Raw genomic sequence first — 16,334 nt, 5'->3', positions numbered from 1 at the left:
CAGACCAAGATTAGTAGAGTAAATCACTTCAAACCAGGTCATATTTTACCCAAAAATCAAAAGTATCAATAGGACAATAACGAAAATTACGTTTTTTTTTTTTGTGGTTGCATTTTGATATTTTTACATTATGATTAGGCACATTCTTATGGAAGCTTTTCTGGCACTGAATAAAAAATAAAAAAGGTAATTGTGACTTTTTATCCCACAATTCTGACTTTTTTCCTCGCAATTGCAAGGTTACATCTTGCAATTCTGACTTTTTTCTCAGAATTGTGTGATATAAACTTTCAATTGAGTGTTATAAAGTCAGAATTGCGATATATAAAGTTGCAATTGTGTGCTATACATTGTTTGCCTGGCAAGGCCAGGCTGATATATCTTCTACAAGATATATCAGTCTGGGGTGCGTTTCCCGAAAGCATCGTTGGTGAACTATGGTCGTAAGTCCCATTGAACTCTATTGGTAACGACGGAACTTACGACCATAGTTCGCTTTGGGAAACGCACCCCTGGTCAGTCCGCCCTCCGTCGCGATTCGAGTCAACTCCGAACCGTACCGTGCAATCAGATTCGTTTATTTCAGTGACGCAAACAGCGTCACTCTAGTGCGGTGAAAGTCCCTTCAATATCAACAAATATTGCGCACAGGAGACCCGAGAGTTTGTTCTATTCAGCCGTGAATTCAGTTTTAAATGACCAAAAACACATGAATTATTTTCTTTTTTTTTCGCTGTTAACTCTCTTGTCGCTTTGCTAACGTCATATCCGCCCTTCTCTGATTGGTTTACTCTGCTTCCTGTTTGCTCGGATTTGCTCCGCCCTAGAAATCGAATTGATTCAGTGGCCGACCAGACTCATCCGCTGGTACAGTAATGAGGCTGGATTTTATAGGTAAATAAATTGTGAGATTTAAACTCGCAATTCTTAGAAAAAAGTCAGTCTTTTTTCCCCTCAGAATTGGACATTATAACTCGGAATTGCAAATTTATTTCTTCTGAGAAAAGAAGTTAGAATTGTGAGATTTAAACTCGCAATTGTGAGAAAAAAATTCAGAATTGTGAGATTAAAAGTTGCAGTTATCTTTTATTTATTTTTATTCTATGTTGGAAGCAAACTCATTTAAGTAATGTAATAAGAATGTTCATTTAAATTCATCATTAAATTGCATTTAAAAATAATTATATATTATAAGAGAATTTGTTGCACTGCCTTAAATTTATGCAGATAAAATCATTGTGTTACAGTAATTTTTAATGAGAATCTAATGTGAATCACCATTACAAAAAAAAATAACGGGAAATAAAAATAATGGGGGAAAAACAATAAGGAAAATTTCCTTATTTCATGATATACCTTAATGACCCTTAAAATACCCTTGCGTTTATATAGGTAAATATAATGTTAAATGTCTTCAATTATGTGCTGAAATGTGAAGGGATTCACTCACTAACATTGGAGGAAGATTAACCACCACTGCATGCTGCTACGCTTACATAAAGATAACAAAGTGGCATGAAATTAGATATCAGATCAGATTGCTGTTTTGACCATATGTGATAAGCACACAATTTTTTTTTATATATGGCCAGAGGGGGGTTTAACATCTCCGAGCTTTTAGACTTAAAGTGGTTATCGTAGAGTCCAATCTCCACTGGTTTAATAGCCTGTCAGAGAGAGTTACTGCAGTGCTAGAATGACACTGTTCTGGGATTGTGCATGACAGAGCGGGACAGAGAGAGGGGGGAAGACCCCAGCCTTTGCAGGAGAGCTTTAGGAGGACATGTATACTTGTGTGCAAAAAAACACACATATGACATGCCTCAGCTGGTCCCTGATGAGATGTGCAGAGGCTCAGCTGTTTCGTTCAAGCAGTGAAGGAGTATCTTATTATCACATACACATAACTGGGAATACACCTGCTGAGGCCTCTCTATATACCCATCAAGATCCGTATGTCAATGTTAGAGGATACCTATTTCTGTACACTAAAAATGCACAGTGGGGTGTTCTGGGTGAACACTGGGGTAGGGTGTTCTGGGTGGTTGTTAGGGTGCTGCTAGGTGGTTGTTTAAGGCCCTGATATACGCACAATAAAGTTCTTTTTCGTTCTTCCCTTAGGAGTAAAAAGAATTTTTAAAATTCATGACCAGCGGGATACTGTTAGCGAACATCCTGCTGAGAGGGGCATTTAGATGATTATGTAAATATACGCTGTGCTTTTTCCTCTCAATAACAAAATACACAACAAAAATGACAGTGGTGAGAAAACGGCAGTTAAGAAAGCATCTGATCATAGCGTTGTGGATGTTTACATGAGTTCTGCAATTCGCCACCCCAGTGAAGACACGTCTAGATTATTTATATCGGACGTTATACAATAGATTGTTTTAAAGCAGATTGAATTTGATTAGAATTACAACTTCATACAACTTTCTACAATAAAGCAGCTCTCAATAGTGTGTTCATGTTTTACTCACAGATGTCTGACCTTGATGGACTGAACAGAAGAAATGAATGTCAAAGTAGGTGGAGCCTCTGAACCACACCTACCTATTACATCATCACCACGGACCAATGGTAGTTTGAAGGTGTTTACAATCAAATTTTTCCCGAAAGTTCGCTCTGGTAATCTATTTCACGAACTTTTTGGCCTGATATTGTTCGAAATGGTATCACATCAGTTCAATTTTATTCCGCTTGAAGTATATCAGGGCCTTTAGGGTTTTGCTTTGGTATGTGGTTGCTAGGGTCTTTTGGGTGGTCACTATAGGGTGTTACTAGGTGGTTGCTAGGATGTTGCTATTTTATGTGGTTGCTAGCATGCCCTGGGTGGTTGCTAGGGTGTTTTATAAATACTTTTTTACCTTATCAAGTACAGCTAGTTATTTCAGTTTGGTTGAAAACATAAAATTAATTCAAATTATTTAGAACATGAGGCAGCATAAAGTGGTATGAAATGGTAATGTTGGGTACATAAAAACATGTTCTGTTTTATGTAAAAATACAGAGATCGTGCAGTTCTGAGGCTCTGTGGGTTGTTCTGGCGAAAACCCAACCATATGGTTGACTAGTAGACTCACTCAGTGACTTCTGGGGCCAAACACTACTCCGTTGCACTCTAGTATTTGACAAAACAAGTATTTAGTGTTCCATATTTGTCTAATTCTTCTTTTTGAGCTCAGATGTTCAAATATTTTTTAAGAGGGGTGTGGAAAGATTGTTTGGTTTGCTGTTTGTAATAGAAGAGGCTCAATTGTGACTTTTAAAGTTCAGCTCTGTTGTAAAGATTTGGTGCCCCTCCTATGCCCTACTACAGGACCTGGATCATTATAATTTCAGGTTTGTGATTAATAAAAAAATATTATTAATATTTTATGTTTCAGTTTAATCATGCCTTTTATTCATCTACTCCATCTTTGAGGCAGAGCCTGTGTGAAATTTAATCTATTCTTCTGCGTCTCTTTTCTCAGAGAGAAAAGAGTGTTTTAGGTTTTAGGATTGGTTAATCCCAAAAAGTATTTGGACAATTTCAACCACATGGTATACAAAATACAAACCGAGAGTCGTCTCCACTCTAATGCAGAATTATCTTCACCTCTCTGAACCATTGTTGCTCAATGTCTTTCAATCAACTGGTTTTTTGGTGCTTTTTAGTTGATGTATGAAATCAGTTCTCCTAAAGTTCACATGGGTGTCCTAGCAGAGTAACCACAGGTGTAAATCATCACATTTAGGCCTACTATGACCCATGAGGTGAAAGTGATTTCACCAAGTACAATATGGTCCTGGAACAACATTCCAATCAACCAATTAGATTTGAGGGACAAGTTTACAGTTTATGTCAAGTTTAGCATTAGAACCAGGGTTAGGTGCTTCTACATCAGTGTTATTCACCTATCATTTCCCTCTGATTTTAGGGATAAGTTATGGCTAAGGTTAGGGACAGGATTAGGACTACATTTTCAGACCGAACTGTTGTTCCAGGATCAACAAAATATGGTGATCCAGGTAGGGTTGGGAATCGAAAATTGATTCCAATTCTGGAATCGGATACTTAAGGTCAGGAATCGGATACTTGTTATTAAATTCAAATTTCGATTCCTCTTATTGATTCCTTTGTGTGCACTTTAATATGACTTTAACCATTCAAACGCAAGAAGACCGAAGGCTTGTGCACAGAAAGCCACCTCTCATACTGAATAGTGCGTGATACTGAACTGAGTTCTCTTCTGTGTTTTTTGCACTTGAACTGACAAAAACACACAAAAATATGTCAAAATATCCTCGTAAACACGGTCGGTTTTGTCTTAAGTGAACGTAAACGGTTGACAAAGTAAACACATGTGTAACACTATATATTGGATCTGTGCAGCTCTTAAAGTGACAGCAGCCTAATATTCCTCCTGCCATCTCTATAATAATGTTAATCAAACAACAAAAAACAAAGAGAAAATTCACTTGCTGTTCTTGACTGAATAACTTTTGTAACTATATTTGTAATGTATATTTTATTTATAAAGTGCAGTGTTGTTTTACATTTGATTACAGTTTCTGTACCTGAATATCTGAAAATCTTAAAACATTTTCTATCGGATCTTTGTTCAGTTGTATTTATTTGTGTGATTGCTAATTTGTTTACTTGTTAATTACTGAGTGTTTACTTGTATATAATAATGCTTGAAATGTATATTAGTTAAGCAGTTGTTTTTGCTATGTTATTTTTAAACCATAAACAAAAATCAACAGGCTAAAGAACACTTACACAAGGAACTTTTGCCTATGGTATTCAGCTACAATGAAATGTTTTGCAATAAGACATAAATGTGAATGATTACTAAGTTTTACCTTTTACCTTATTGGAATCGAAATTAGGAATCGTTAAGAATTGGAATCGATAAGCAGAATCTGAATCGGAATCATTCAAATTCAAACGAGACCCAACCCTATCCAGAAACTTAGGATTTTGTCTTGCTCGACAAAATCATGGTGACCATGAAGATGATACACTAACGTTTGAGAACCAGAAAGTGTCTAAGACTTTGTCTTTTTTAACAGTTCATCTATTATTTTATAATTTAAAATCTAACAAACATCTTTTTGCTAAATGTTCTGCTTAAAGTGTGCATGGTTTGATATTTTGTTATCTAATACAGTGACCTTCACACATTTTTAAGTGTGGCTGAAGTGTCCAAATACTTTTCTAGAGCACTGTATATGGAAGTACTTCAGCATGATGATTCTATCATATTATATAGGAAATACATGACAAAAAAATCTGACTATATGGTCAAAGAGCAAGAAAGATTTAGTTTTCACACAGTTCTCACATCTGGCACAACGACAGCTAAACTGTAAATACATGATGGACACCATAAAACAGCTTGATTAGTATCTGCCAGATAGCAGAGGGCAGTAGTTTCATAGATGATAAGCTCATGTCCAACAGTTCGACAGTTCAGTTCTCTTCATATTGCTTTCTTCTTATTAAATGTGAACCTGCAGAATTCACCCCAGAAAAGGCCACTTCTAGAGTGTTGCGGCTCACTGTGACACAAATGGGAAGTGGCAGTAGAGATATGCGGGCATCTTCTGTGTTGTTTGAAGGTGAGTTCAGTTCTGTTTTGGTTCAGAAAGGTTAACGGCCTCCGTTTCTATTGGTCATCGGTCCTAGGCACTGCGTGGATCTCCGCCGAAGCCTGCAGAAACAACACGCAACGTATTACGCACACAAACACATTACGCTGCTGGAATGTGACAGATGAAATGAGGCAGTTTATTCACACGCTCAAGTGAGAGGGAAACACATCTTTCAGGCTGAAAGACTTTTATATTAAACCGCCTACTTGAGCACAGCTCTGCATTATAATGTCTCTCTGTCATGATTCTCTCCCTTTCGGTCGACCTCTGTCTCTGGCTAATTAATGAACTGAAGCAGATGCGGCACCTCCGGTGACAATGATAGAACAGTTATATCACTCAAGAGCAAATGCGAGATGACTAGAGGAGATTATTAACACATTCTGAGCGTGAACACATGCACCTAAAATGAATACGTCGGCAAATTGCTCCAGTAACCCAACAACGCCAAAAGCTTTAAGAATCAAAGCAGAATTACAAGCATACATGAAAAGAATCTGCTCTATTAAAGGGAACCTGCAGGGTTAAGTAAACAAAAACTTTACTGTACTCATAATTATCTGTCAAAAGGTATCAATTTATATTTGCTTTCATATTATAACATTAAAAATGACTTCACCTGAAGGGCATCATTTGTGCCGGAATAGGTTGGATATGGATCCAGCACCTCCGCAATTTGATTTTTGAATCCCTCTGAAAGGCATTTATTCTATGGCCTGTACATGATTCATGAAAGCTATAAATAACAATGTTTGTTGTTAATAGCTTGCAATATTGTCATTTAAAAAAAAAAAGTAGTGATGAGTTTTGTTAATTACAGCAGGCACTGTTTGACGCACTGCGACTCGCCACTGGAGGGTGTGTAGTCTTTCTTGCTAGCAAAATAAACTTATTTACACAATTATTTACTCTAATGCAAGATATTGAAACCATCTGTATGTGCGTCGCAACATACAGTAAATAGATCAATTTATTAATGTAGTACACTTCCATTCAAAAATTTAGGGTCGGTAAGATTTTTTAAAAGAAAGATTTTTTGAAAGAAGTCTCTTATGCTCACCAACATAGTATTGTAAAATATTATTACAATTTCTTTCTTTCTTTTTTTTTTTTTTGGAGATGGCAAAGCTGAATTTTCAGCATCATTACTCCAGTTTCCAGTGTCACATGATCCTTCAGAAATCATTCTAATATGCTGATTTGCTGCTCAAGAAACATTTCTTATTATTATCAATGTTGAAAACAGTTGTGATGAATAGAAAAGAACAGCATTTATTTGAAATAGAAATCTTTTGTGATATTATAAATGTCTTTACTTTCACTTTTGATCAATTTAATGGATCTTTTTTTCTTTAAAAAAAAATCTTACTGAACCCAAACTATTGAACGGTAGTGTATATCATATAAATACTGTACGTGTTCTGCTTGAATAAAAAGAAGATATGTGACTGACATCCTCCATATTTTTGACATATCCACATAGTTTTAATTGTATTTTTTATTCATAGAATTGTAGAGAGGATCATGAGGAAAGCCTTTATTATAGCACCATCTGAGATGTGCTTCATTTCAGTGACCGTATATTAATCTAATGTGAAATCAAATTAAGGTTGGAAAGAAGTGGAGTTTTGTTTGTTTGTTTTTGCTCTGCAGGGCAAAGGGCAGTTCATCTGGAAATCAATACCATGCATAGTACATTCCATTCACCACAAAACAATCTAATGCCAAATAATCCATTTGTTGTCTTCCAGAACAAAAACGCCAATACAACAGCAACCAGACAGACAAAAATAAAGCAATCAAATGCCCTATATATTTAAAATCAGTCGTCATGATCTTTTGAACTGTCTATTCAACAAACAAAGAGCAAAAAACATTTTTAACGTTGTTAATGATAATCAGAAATGTTTCTTGAGCAGCAAATCAGCATATTAGAATGATTTCTGAAGGATCATGTGACACTGAAGACTGGATTAATGATGCTGAAAATTCAGCTTTGATCACAGGAATAAATTACATTTTAAAAAAGAAAATGGTTATTTTAAATAATGATAATATTTCACAATAATACATTTTTTTCTGTATTTTTGATAAATAAAAAAGAGACTTCTTTCAAAAACATGAAAAAATTTGGCCCGAAGCCAGAGTACTCCCCCCCCCCCCATCCCTGACTGGGATAGGGACAATTGAGAGAAAAGAGTTGGGGTGGTGAAGAGATGCTGAAAAACTGTTGTAGGACAGAGGTAAGTCGACTATATATATAGGCCTCCTCTCGTGCTGATTGGGTAGATCAAGGTCAGGTTTATTTATATAGCATCTTAAAAGCAACCTGAATGCTGACCAAAGTGCTGCACAACAGACACAAAATAACCCTACGATAGAAACCATTATTGAGAAATATAACATTTAAAATAATTTTAAATACAAATGTTACAAAAGAAAAAAATGAATAAACATAATACAAAGCATCACCTGACAAAGAAAATTTGGACTAAACCACTAAATTCATATGGATTAGTTTAACAATCTCTATATGAACTTTTTGAAGCATAAAGAGCGATACAGTCTCCAAATCAGTAAAATTAAGAACATTTTAAGCTTTTAAGCTAAACTACCCCTGACTACAGAATATATTTGTGTTTCAAATTTTAAGTCAGGAGAAGAAAATAACTCCAAGATTTTTGACTTTATCACGAATGTTTTCTGACACAGGGTAGGACTTAAATTATCTAAGAGGCATTGGGGGGTCAAACAAAATAACTTCAGTCTTTTTTTGGTTTAGTTGGAGGGCATTTTCATCCATCCAACCTTTATTGTCCTTTAAACACGACAACAAAGAGGACACTGAATCCGTACCTATTTTAGAGGAAAGTAGAGCTCGGTATCGTCTGCATAAACATGGTACAAAACCTACATTATCTGAACATGCTCCTCCCAAACTTTGTTAATAAATCACCCCAATAATATTGGTCAGCAAAATATACCCCCCTCTCTCAAGAAAAGCAAAACACTTTACCTTCTGAATCCTGTTGTCTTCATTGTTTAGGAGTACATCACAAGAGTATTTAGCCTAATATCCATCATCAGCAAACTCCAGAATTCCAGTGGATAGTCTTCCATGTTGTTTCCTTGAAAAACAAAAACAAAGAAGGAAGTTAACTTTATCGAAGAAGGATTAAACATTGTTAACAGCACCTTTTAGGAAAGCGTTAATGGACTTGTGAGTCTTATGCAGATGCCAACCTGAGTTTTGAGAGGTGTCATGCAAGCCACGACACCTCAGACGGCAAGCTCTCTGTGTTAACACCTCGAGTATAACAGCTAGCAAATGTGAGAGTCAGAGCAGGCACCAAACTAACACACACACTCTATAATAAGAAATCATCAGACGAGCCCTTCCTAGTCACAGGGATGCTTGAACGTTTCGGAGAGACGGAGGACTGAGTATGGAGAGAACATTAAATCGGGCATGATTTACTTTTGTCATTTTGTCCACATGCATTAGACAGATAAAAGCTTTTGTTGCGGAAAAAAAAAGTTTCCTTCCAAATATGCCCAATTTCATGGTAAATTCATGTATGTTTTTAATTTATGTCCATGGTCTACTCTAGATGGCAAAGTTAAAGTGTTTTCGAAGGTTTGCACAGGAATGCTTTGTCAACAGAGCAGTTGCATGGACATGTCACTTGATGGCAGCACTGAGCAACAAGTCACCCAGTGCTTATTTTGATTCAAACCAGTCAAATCTGTGGTGAACGTGATTTCACCAAATACAACATGTTCCTTGATCAACAACTTTGTCAATCCTGGAACAACATTCCAATCAACCAATCAGATTTGATCGGCAAGTTTACAGTTTATGTCAAATTTAGCTTTACAGCTAGGGTTAGATGCTTGAACATCAGTGTTATTCACCTATCATTTCCCTCTGATTTTAGGGATAAATTATGGGTTGGGTTGGGTTAGGGATAGGATTAGGACTTAATTTTCAGACAGGAATGTTGTTCCAGGATCAACAAAACATGCTGACCCAGGAACATGTCTTACTTGGCAAATGGCATGGTGACCAAAATGATGAAAGTGTAAAAGTTATTAGATAAAAAGAGCAATAGTAGATTTGTTTTGATTAAAATAAGTACTTTTTTTTCTTTATGAATGAATTTAAAAACAGTCATGCTTGTCTTCTATAATTCTAGGTGTGAAATGACAACTAGGGTGGAAAGCACAGATGATCGTGACGGAAGCGCACAGGTCTACAGGTTGAGAAAGATTCTCTCTGACTGAGCACTTGGAACGTGTCTGGCGGACTGCCGTGCGTCCTCTAACACCCGTCAACGGGAGTGTCAGCTTGAAACCTCCGGTAATCAGCTCACGCTGCACCTTGCGTCCTGTTTTCTCCACGGGAGACCGAAATAGGGAACGCCTGAGTGAGCTCATAACCTATACAGAATCACGCTTTGACAGCTACAGAGGAAAAGCACCCGAGCCACAGGCGACAATAACAATCCACCACAACCTACTTCGCAATTTGCATGCACAACATTTTGTGTTTTTCATCTATCTGTCGGTCCGTCTCGCCAATATCAATCGTTTTCCACATGCAACACATTCAGTAATTTGTTAAAGATTAAAAAATGGAAATATGTGGGAGTGCATCAGCTCTCGATGGTTTGCAAACCCAAGGTTATGCAAATAATTTGCAGAATCTGATTTACATCATTGTATAAGGCTGCAAAATGTTGAAGAGATAAATCCAATAAAGGATTCAGAGAGATCCTTTTCTGATCACAATTCTCGCGCTCTATTTTGCCAGTCAGGCTTTGTGAACCATCTGGAGCGTTGCTCTGACAACGGGGGAGGATGTCATGGTAACATTAACGGGGGTTACCCAGGAAACTGTAGTCGCCATGGAGACTGCATCACAAGGCGGACTCAAGGCGTGATCTCTCAGTCTTTCAGTCAGTCTCTGATCTCGTAGTCTCCCATTCCATGCCATTGAGGCGACGAGTCCGACAGCTTTTTCTTTCCCCCAACATCCAAGCCACCTATTCAGCTGCTTCTTTCTTTTTTTTTTTTCATAATTCAAAACCACTGCGACGTCTCGCTTTGAGGGAAATCGTGAACGTACTATTTTTAGGCTAGACGTGATTTGAGTTTTACATAATGTAGGAGATGACTACATCTTTGCACGAATAACTTGATTACAAAATAAAGATCTATTTTCTTTCGTTCAGTATTAACCAATTTCATTTGGTACAGGCAAGGCAAATTCAATAGACACATCTTTTGATTACATTATTAACAAAACGTATCGTTTTTTTTCACATTCATTGCGTTTAAATGGAGTCTGCACTGAAATGTATGGGTGATTCTTCAATTAGGGGCACTTAATGAAAACTCTTTAATCTATGCTATTTATCACGGAATAAAGATCAGATGGTTTTGATAACTTGAGAAAAAAGTTTGTTAGTTATGAGCCAATTAACCTAATTAAAAATTGATTGTAAAGATCGTTTCATAATTAAAATAATGTTTACACCTAATATAAATCTACTCTAAGATTATGATTTCTTCTTAACTCTTAAAATTATTGATATTCTTTCAAATATTATCATAACCAAGTAGAAACATTTTCTCGGAAAAACAAAAAAATAGTTATTTTTTAAAAATGATTCTGTAATTATAGTTGTATTGAGGACGGCAATTCTTTGTTATAAAAAAATCTACTTTTACAAAAATAGCAAATGAATTAAAAAAATTATTTTAAAAACAATTTTTGAAAAAAATATGGTTTGAACATTTTATATGTTTATGGTAGAAGAGAAGATAAAAAGTCAAGGTAGGAGACAATTTTGGCAAATTAAATGAGGAAAAAGCAATAGAGTGCAACAGTGCTCATTCACTTTTTCAGCAGCGCTGGTTCCGGAAGTATTTTCCGTTCATTTTTCCCATAGGGATTCTTTTTTAAAAGCCTTTGTTAAAGCGTTATAAGCCATGAACTAAGCCAATCAGCTACGAGGTGACTTATAACACTACAAACTTTAATTTGAAGCAAAAAATGTTTTTAAAAATCAGACAAAAATACAAAGGTACAAGACTGTGTACTTAACGGCTTTAGTGATGGAAAGAACTACAATCCCATGAAGCATTGCAAACAGCATAATCGCATTAAAAACAATTGAGAAATATAAAACTACTCATTTACAAATGTTGATTTTATATATATATATATATATATATATATATATATATATATATATATATATATATATATATATATGTATTGAGAGTGTAGGGAGACGGACTCAATTACGTCATTCGCTGTGCTTCATGAAAGTGGGCGGAGCTAAAGAGCTATTTTGGTTTGTGTTGCTTTTTTCTACTCTGTGATTGGTGTAATTTTCTTTGCAGCATCATGGGTAATGTAGTTTTTCACCAGGAATTCCACTGTTAAACAGATCATTTTAAAAATAAGCTGAGTGACAGAAAAGTTCCCCTAATTGAATCACCCATATATTCAAAAAAATACATATGATCAACACAGCATTATCTTCAGTTTGTTCACATTAACAGCAACACATATTCAGTTGTTTCACTTTGCCACAAAACATAAGATATTGCGAATACTAGTGTATTATGATGATTATATGTTAACACTGATAACAAACGCAGACTTACGAGCACAATATTTGCAGTGTGAGCGGTGCTTCTTTTTAGTCCCTGACCTGAACCTTATCCTTTGTGCTGTAGACAAATGCAACACGTGAATCGGAGTTTGGCACCTTTCTACCAAAAAAGCGCCTTCAGTGTAATATGCTGGCTTGTCCATAACATGTAGGGTACAACGGATCTAAAGGCCTTCGGGGGTAAAAAGCCCTGTGATTTACTTGCTCCCAAAACACTGAAGAGGAACAAAAACTACCACAGTACTTTCCTAAACACCTGTTTGTATCTATGCACTGCTAAATTGTCTTGATTCATGAGGTGTGCAATGAGAAAAAATACTTTTTCTTTCAGATTTTTGTAGCTAATAGAAATCTTTGGAATTATTACATATATCTCGAGATAAAAGTCTTATAGATTTATGATTTTAAGTTTTGATGAAGGTGATTTATTCTATAGTTTTTCAGTACCTGTTGAATAAGTGTAACCTAAACAAAAACTCAGAAGGTTGGTTAAGGATGATACTACCTGTAGTCCATCTAACTGTATCTTGTAATTGGGAGGGAATAGTTTTAATTTTGTGAAAAGAGGGCTGATATTAACTGTTCCAGTCACAATGTGAAATATGACTGTGCTTACATATTACATATGACTGTGCTAAAAATAGCTGCATGGTTCGCTGAAGTGCTCATTTTTTTAAATAATGTACTTAAATGTTACTCTAAAATAGTGCCGTCAAATCAATTAATCGTGATTAATCGCATCTAACAAAGGTTTATATGTATATATATATACACAAACTATTATGTTAGATGTGATTAATCACGATTAATCGATTTGACAGCACTATTCTAGTAGTGCTGTCAAATCGATGAATCACATCTAACATAAAAGTTTGTAAGTATATGTATATATTTACAAACTTTTATGTTAGATGCAATTAATCATGATTAATCGATTTGACAGCACTATTTTATAGTAACATTTAAGTAGTGCTGTCAAATTGATTAATCACGTTTAATCACATCTAACATAAAAGTTTGTAAGTATATGTGTATATTTATTTACAAACTTTTGTTAGATGTGATCTAACATAAAAGTTTGTAAATATGTAATGTATGCATATATATGTATATATATTTACAAACTTATGTTAGATGTAATTAATCATGATTAATTGATTTGACAGCACTATTTTAGTGTAACATTTAAGTAGTGTTGTCAAATTGATGAATCGTGATTAATCGCATCTAACAATAGTTTGTAAATATGTTAAAAAGTATATATATTTACAAACTTACGTTAGATGCGATCTAACCTAAAAAGTTTGTAAATATGTAATGTATGCATATATATGTATATTTACAAGCTTTTATGTTAGATGCGATTAGATGAGATGCACTACTCTAAAAATATCTTGCTATATCAAAAGTATTTGCATATGGTGACAAATTCTCCCCTCTAGTTGCCTTTTAAATCAAAACATACTACTCCTTGCATTTACTTTATACAAATGATGTTTCTCAAATATTCAGTAAAAACAATTTCTGTCACATACATACATTTTCCCTTTAAAGGGGGGCTTTTAGCCCCGTTGTACCCTAATAACGCGCCACCTTACATTTGCAGTGGTGCCATCGTGATGATTGTTGTAAGACTGTCTGGCACTGCACGTGATTTACACGTCTGTGAAAATCTTTTTAATATTCACACAGTTTTGATTGTTCTGGTTGGAGTAGTTTGGCTGTTTGAAATTACTATTTATTCCTTCCTCTATGACCATATATTCCGATTTACTGAGGGAGGATGTGCTCTGTGTCCGTTTCAGATCTTCTGTGGAGTTGAGATGCTGACAGCTGCCAACGTGGAGGTATTGTGCGTGCTCTTCCCCGTCGGTTTCCCGGTGATAGAAGTAATTGAAATTGGACACAATGACAGGTACGGGCAGCGCAATGGTCAATACGCCAGCGATGGCGCACAAAGAACCCACAATTTTGCCTCCTATGGTTACTGGATGCATGTCTCCATAGCCAACAGTGGTCATGGTAACCACAGCCCACCAAAAAGCATCAGGGATGCTGCTGAAACTCGAGCTTGGGTCATCTGCCTCCGCGAAGTAGACTGCGCTGGAAAACAAGATGACCCCGATGAAGAGGAAGAAGATGAGAAGTCCCAGCTCCCTCATGCTGGCTTTTAGGGTCTGGCCGAGAATCTGGAGGCCTTTGGAGTGGCGCGAGAGCTTGAAGATGCGAAAGACCCTCACCAGACGGATCACGCGGAGGATGGCGAGCGACATGGCTTGCTGGCCGTTGCCTTGCCTCTCGGCCAGCTCCGTCCCCAGAGTGATAAAGTAAGGAATAATAGCCACGATATCAATAATGTTCATGATGTTTTTGGAAAAAGTAGCCTTGCTGGGGCACGCGAAGAATCGCACGAGTAGTTCGAAAGAGAACCAGATGATGCAAAGGGTCTCGATCACAAAGAAAGGGTCTGTGAAAGTGCTGGACACAAAAGGGCCAGTGCCATTTGCAATAGGCGAGACAGTAATTGGGTCCTTGTCATCCCTGAACTCGGGCAGGGTCTCCAAACAGAAAATAACAATGGAAATCAAAATGACCAAAACAGACACAATAGCAATGCCCCTTGCAGGACCAGAGCTCTCTGGGTACTCAAACAAAAGCCAAACCTGTCTCTGAAATTCGTGGTCTGGCAAAGGTCGCTCTTCTTCTTTGATAAATCCCTCGTCCTCACGAAATTTCTCCATGGCTTCCTCGCCAAGTTGATAAAAGCGAATTTCCTCCGAAAATATGTCAATGGGAACGTTCACGGGTCTCCGAATACGCCCCCCTGATTGATAGTAGTACAGGATGGCATCGAAGCTCGGTCGGTTCCTGTCAAAGAAATACTCGTTTCTGAGCGGGTCAAAGTAGCGCATCCTCTTTTTCGGGTCCCCGAGCAGCGTGTCCGGGAACTGGTTGAAAGTTTTCAGCTGGGTCTCGAAGCGCAGTCCCGAGATGTTGATGACCACTCGCTCGCAGCACTCGTGGTCCGGCTCGTATCGATCCAGCGACAGGTGACTGGGCAGCGCCGCGCTTTCCTCCAGCATATTATCGCACGCGACCACTGTCATGATGTCCTTCTCCGTCTCCGCGTACCCGTGGTTGTCGGCGTTGTTCCCTCTGTGGCTGGCTGAGGGTGAGTCAATGAGGTTGTAGTGGTCATCCATACAGGTGAGGAGACGGAGCGGCAGAGGGCGACCCGCCTCCCCTACCTAACATCGGGTGAATTGAGGGTTTCTCTGTCGTGCGCTCTCTTTTGCTTCTTAACACACTGTCGCCGCCCCACGGAGCTTTATAAACACATGTCTACTCCCGCCCACGGCAAACATATGCCTGACACATTTCCACCACTCGCCCAATCGGAGCAAAACAAGAAAAGGTAGTCGATTCTCCGCGCGCGCGCCACTGTGTTTTGCCTTGCGCGCACGACGGAAACCATTCACATAAAGTAGACAAAACACGACTCAAGATTAAACGATTGACACAACAGCAAAGACGTGCTCTGGCACACAGTGTGCGAATTATACAAAGACTTTTTAAAGCAATATGTCTGTTATTTTTCTGTTCTGAGGTTCTTTTCGTGCAACCAAAACCTTATTACACCTCTAGGACGCGTAACTAACCGTCACCTATCTTAAAAACGCTTTACAAAACACTAACGTTTTTTGGGTGATTAGCATATATAGTGGTAGGTATTGAACGTAAAGCATACTGTTGCCACGGTTACATCCTCAGGCGAACGCGACTAGTTTGTTTAGTTCGATGATAGTTTTTATCTTCTTATAAGACTGCAGACCGACAAAACTGTCATTATCACTTGCAAATGACAAATACCATACATAAAAACGTAAAGTCGTGAAACTCATTGTCTCTCAAAAATCTCAGTAGAACATCAATGACAGAAAGTGATTTAAAAACAGATCCCGTCTTCATAGAATTCTCATAGTGCAACAATATCATGTACGTTGTCAA

At 37.2% G+C, this 16,334-nt stretch overlaps 2 protein-coding genes and 1 long non-coding RNA gene across 6 annotated transcripts in view; 2 read left to right on the top strand and 1 right to left on the bottom strand.

Annotated features, from left to right (window-relative positions):
• Window positions 1–5,290: 5,290 nt before the first annotated feature.
• Window positions 5,291–16,334, bottom strand: part of kcna3a (potassium voltage-gated channel, shaker-related subfamily, member 3a) — a 33,620-nt gene continuing 22,576 nt past the window's right edge. Inside the window, exons 1-3 of one of the 3 annotated variants that reach the window (XR_007186089.1) lie at window positions 10,529–13,159; window positions 8,657–8,768; window positions 5,291–5,699 (exon numbers count right to left, since the gene is read on the bottom strand). Coding sequence is in view for 1 of the 3 variants with exons in the window: in XM_048199003.1 (XP_048054960.1) it covers window positions 13,982–15,529 (1,548 nt within the window). In the remaining 2 variants the exon portion in view is untranslated. Of the gene's footprint in view, window positions 5,700–8,656; window positions 8,769–10,528; window positions 13,160–13,924; window positions 15,947–16,334 lie in introns of those variants that run through there. The other 2 variants (XM_048199003.1, XR_007186090.1) reach the window with 2 other exon arrangements.
• On the top strand, window positions 8,889–14,476 carry LOC125273542. The gene is made up of 3 exons (XR_007186091.1): window positions 8,889–10,000; window positions 14,132–14,241; window positions 14,341–14,476. It is a non-coding gene; the product is annotated as an uncharacterized LOC125273542 (long non-coding RNA).
• Window positions 14,524–16,334, top strand: part of ngfb (nerve growth factor b (beta polypeptide)) — a 62,923-nt gene continuing 61,112 nt past the window's right edge. The window contains exon 1 of one of the 2 annotated variants that reach the window (XM_048199007.1): window positions 14,524–14,653. The gene's annotated coding sequence lies outside the window, so the exon portion shown is untranslated. Of the gene's footprint in view, window positions 14,654–15,367; window positions 15,499–16,334 lie in introns of those variants that run through there. The other variant, XM_048199008.1, reaches the window with a different exon arrangement.

Source organism: Megalobrama amblycephala, linkage group LG8 (assembly GCF_018812025.1).
Source record: "Megalobrama amblycephala isolate DHTTF-2021 linkage group LG8, ASM1881202v1, whole genome shotgun sequence".
Classification (NCBI taxonomy): Eukaryota; Metazoa; Chordata; class Actinopteri; order Cypriniformes; family Xenocyprididae; genus Megalobrama; species Megalobrama amblycephala.
The sequence above is the reverse complement of the archived record's forward strand: the minus strand, read 5'-3'. Positions and strand labels throughout refer to the sequence as shown.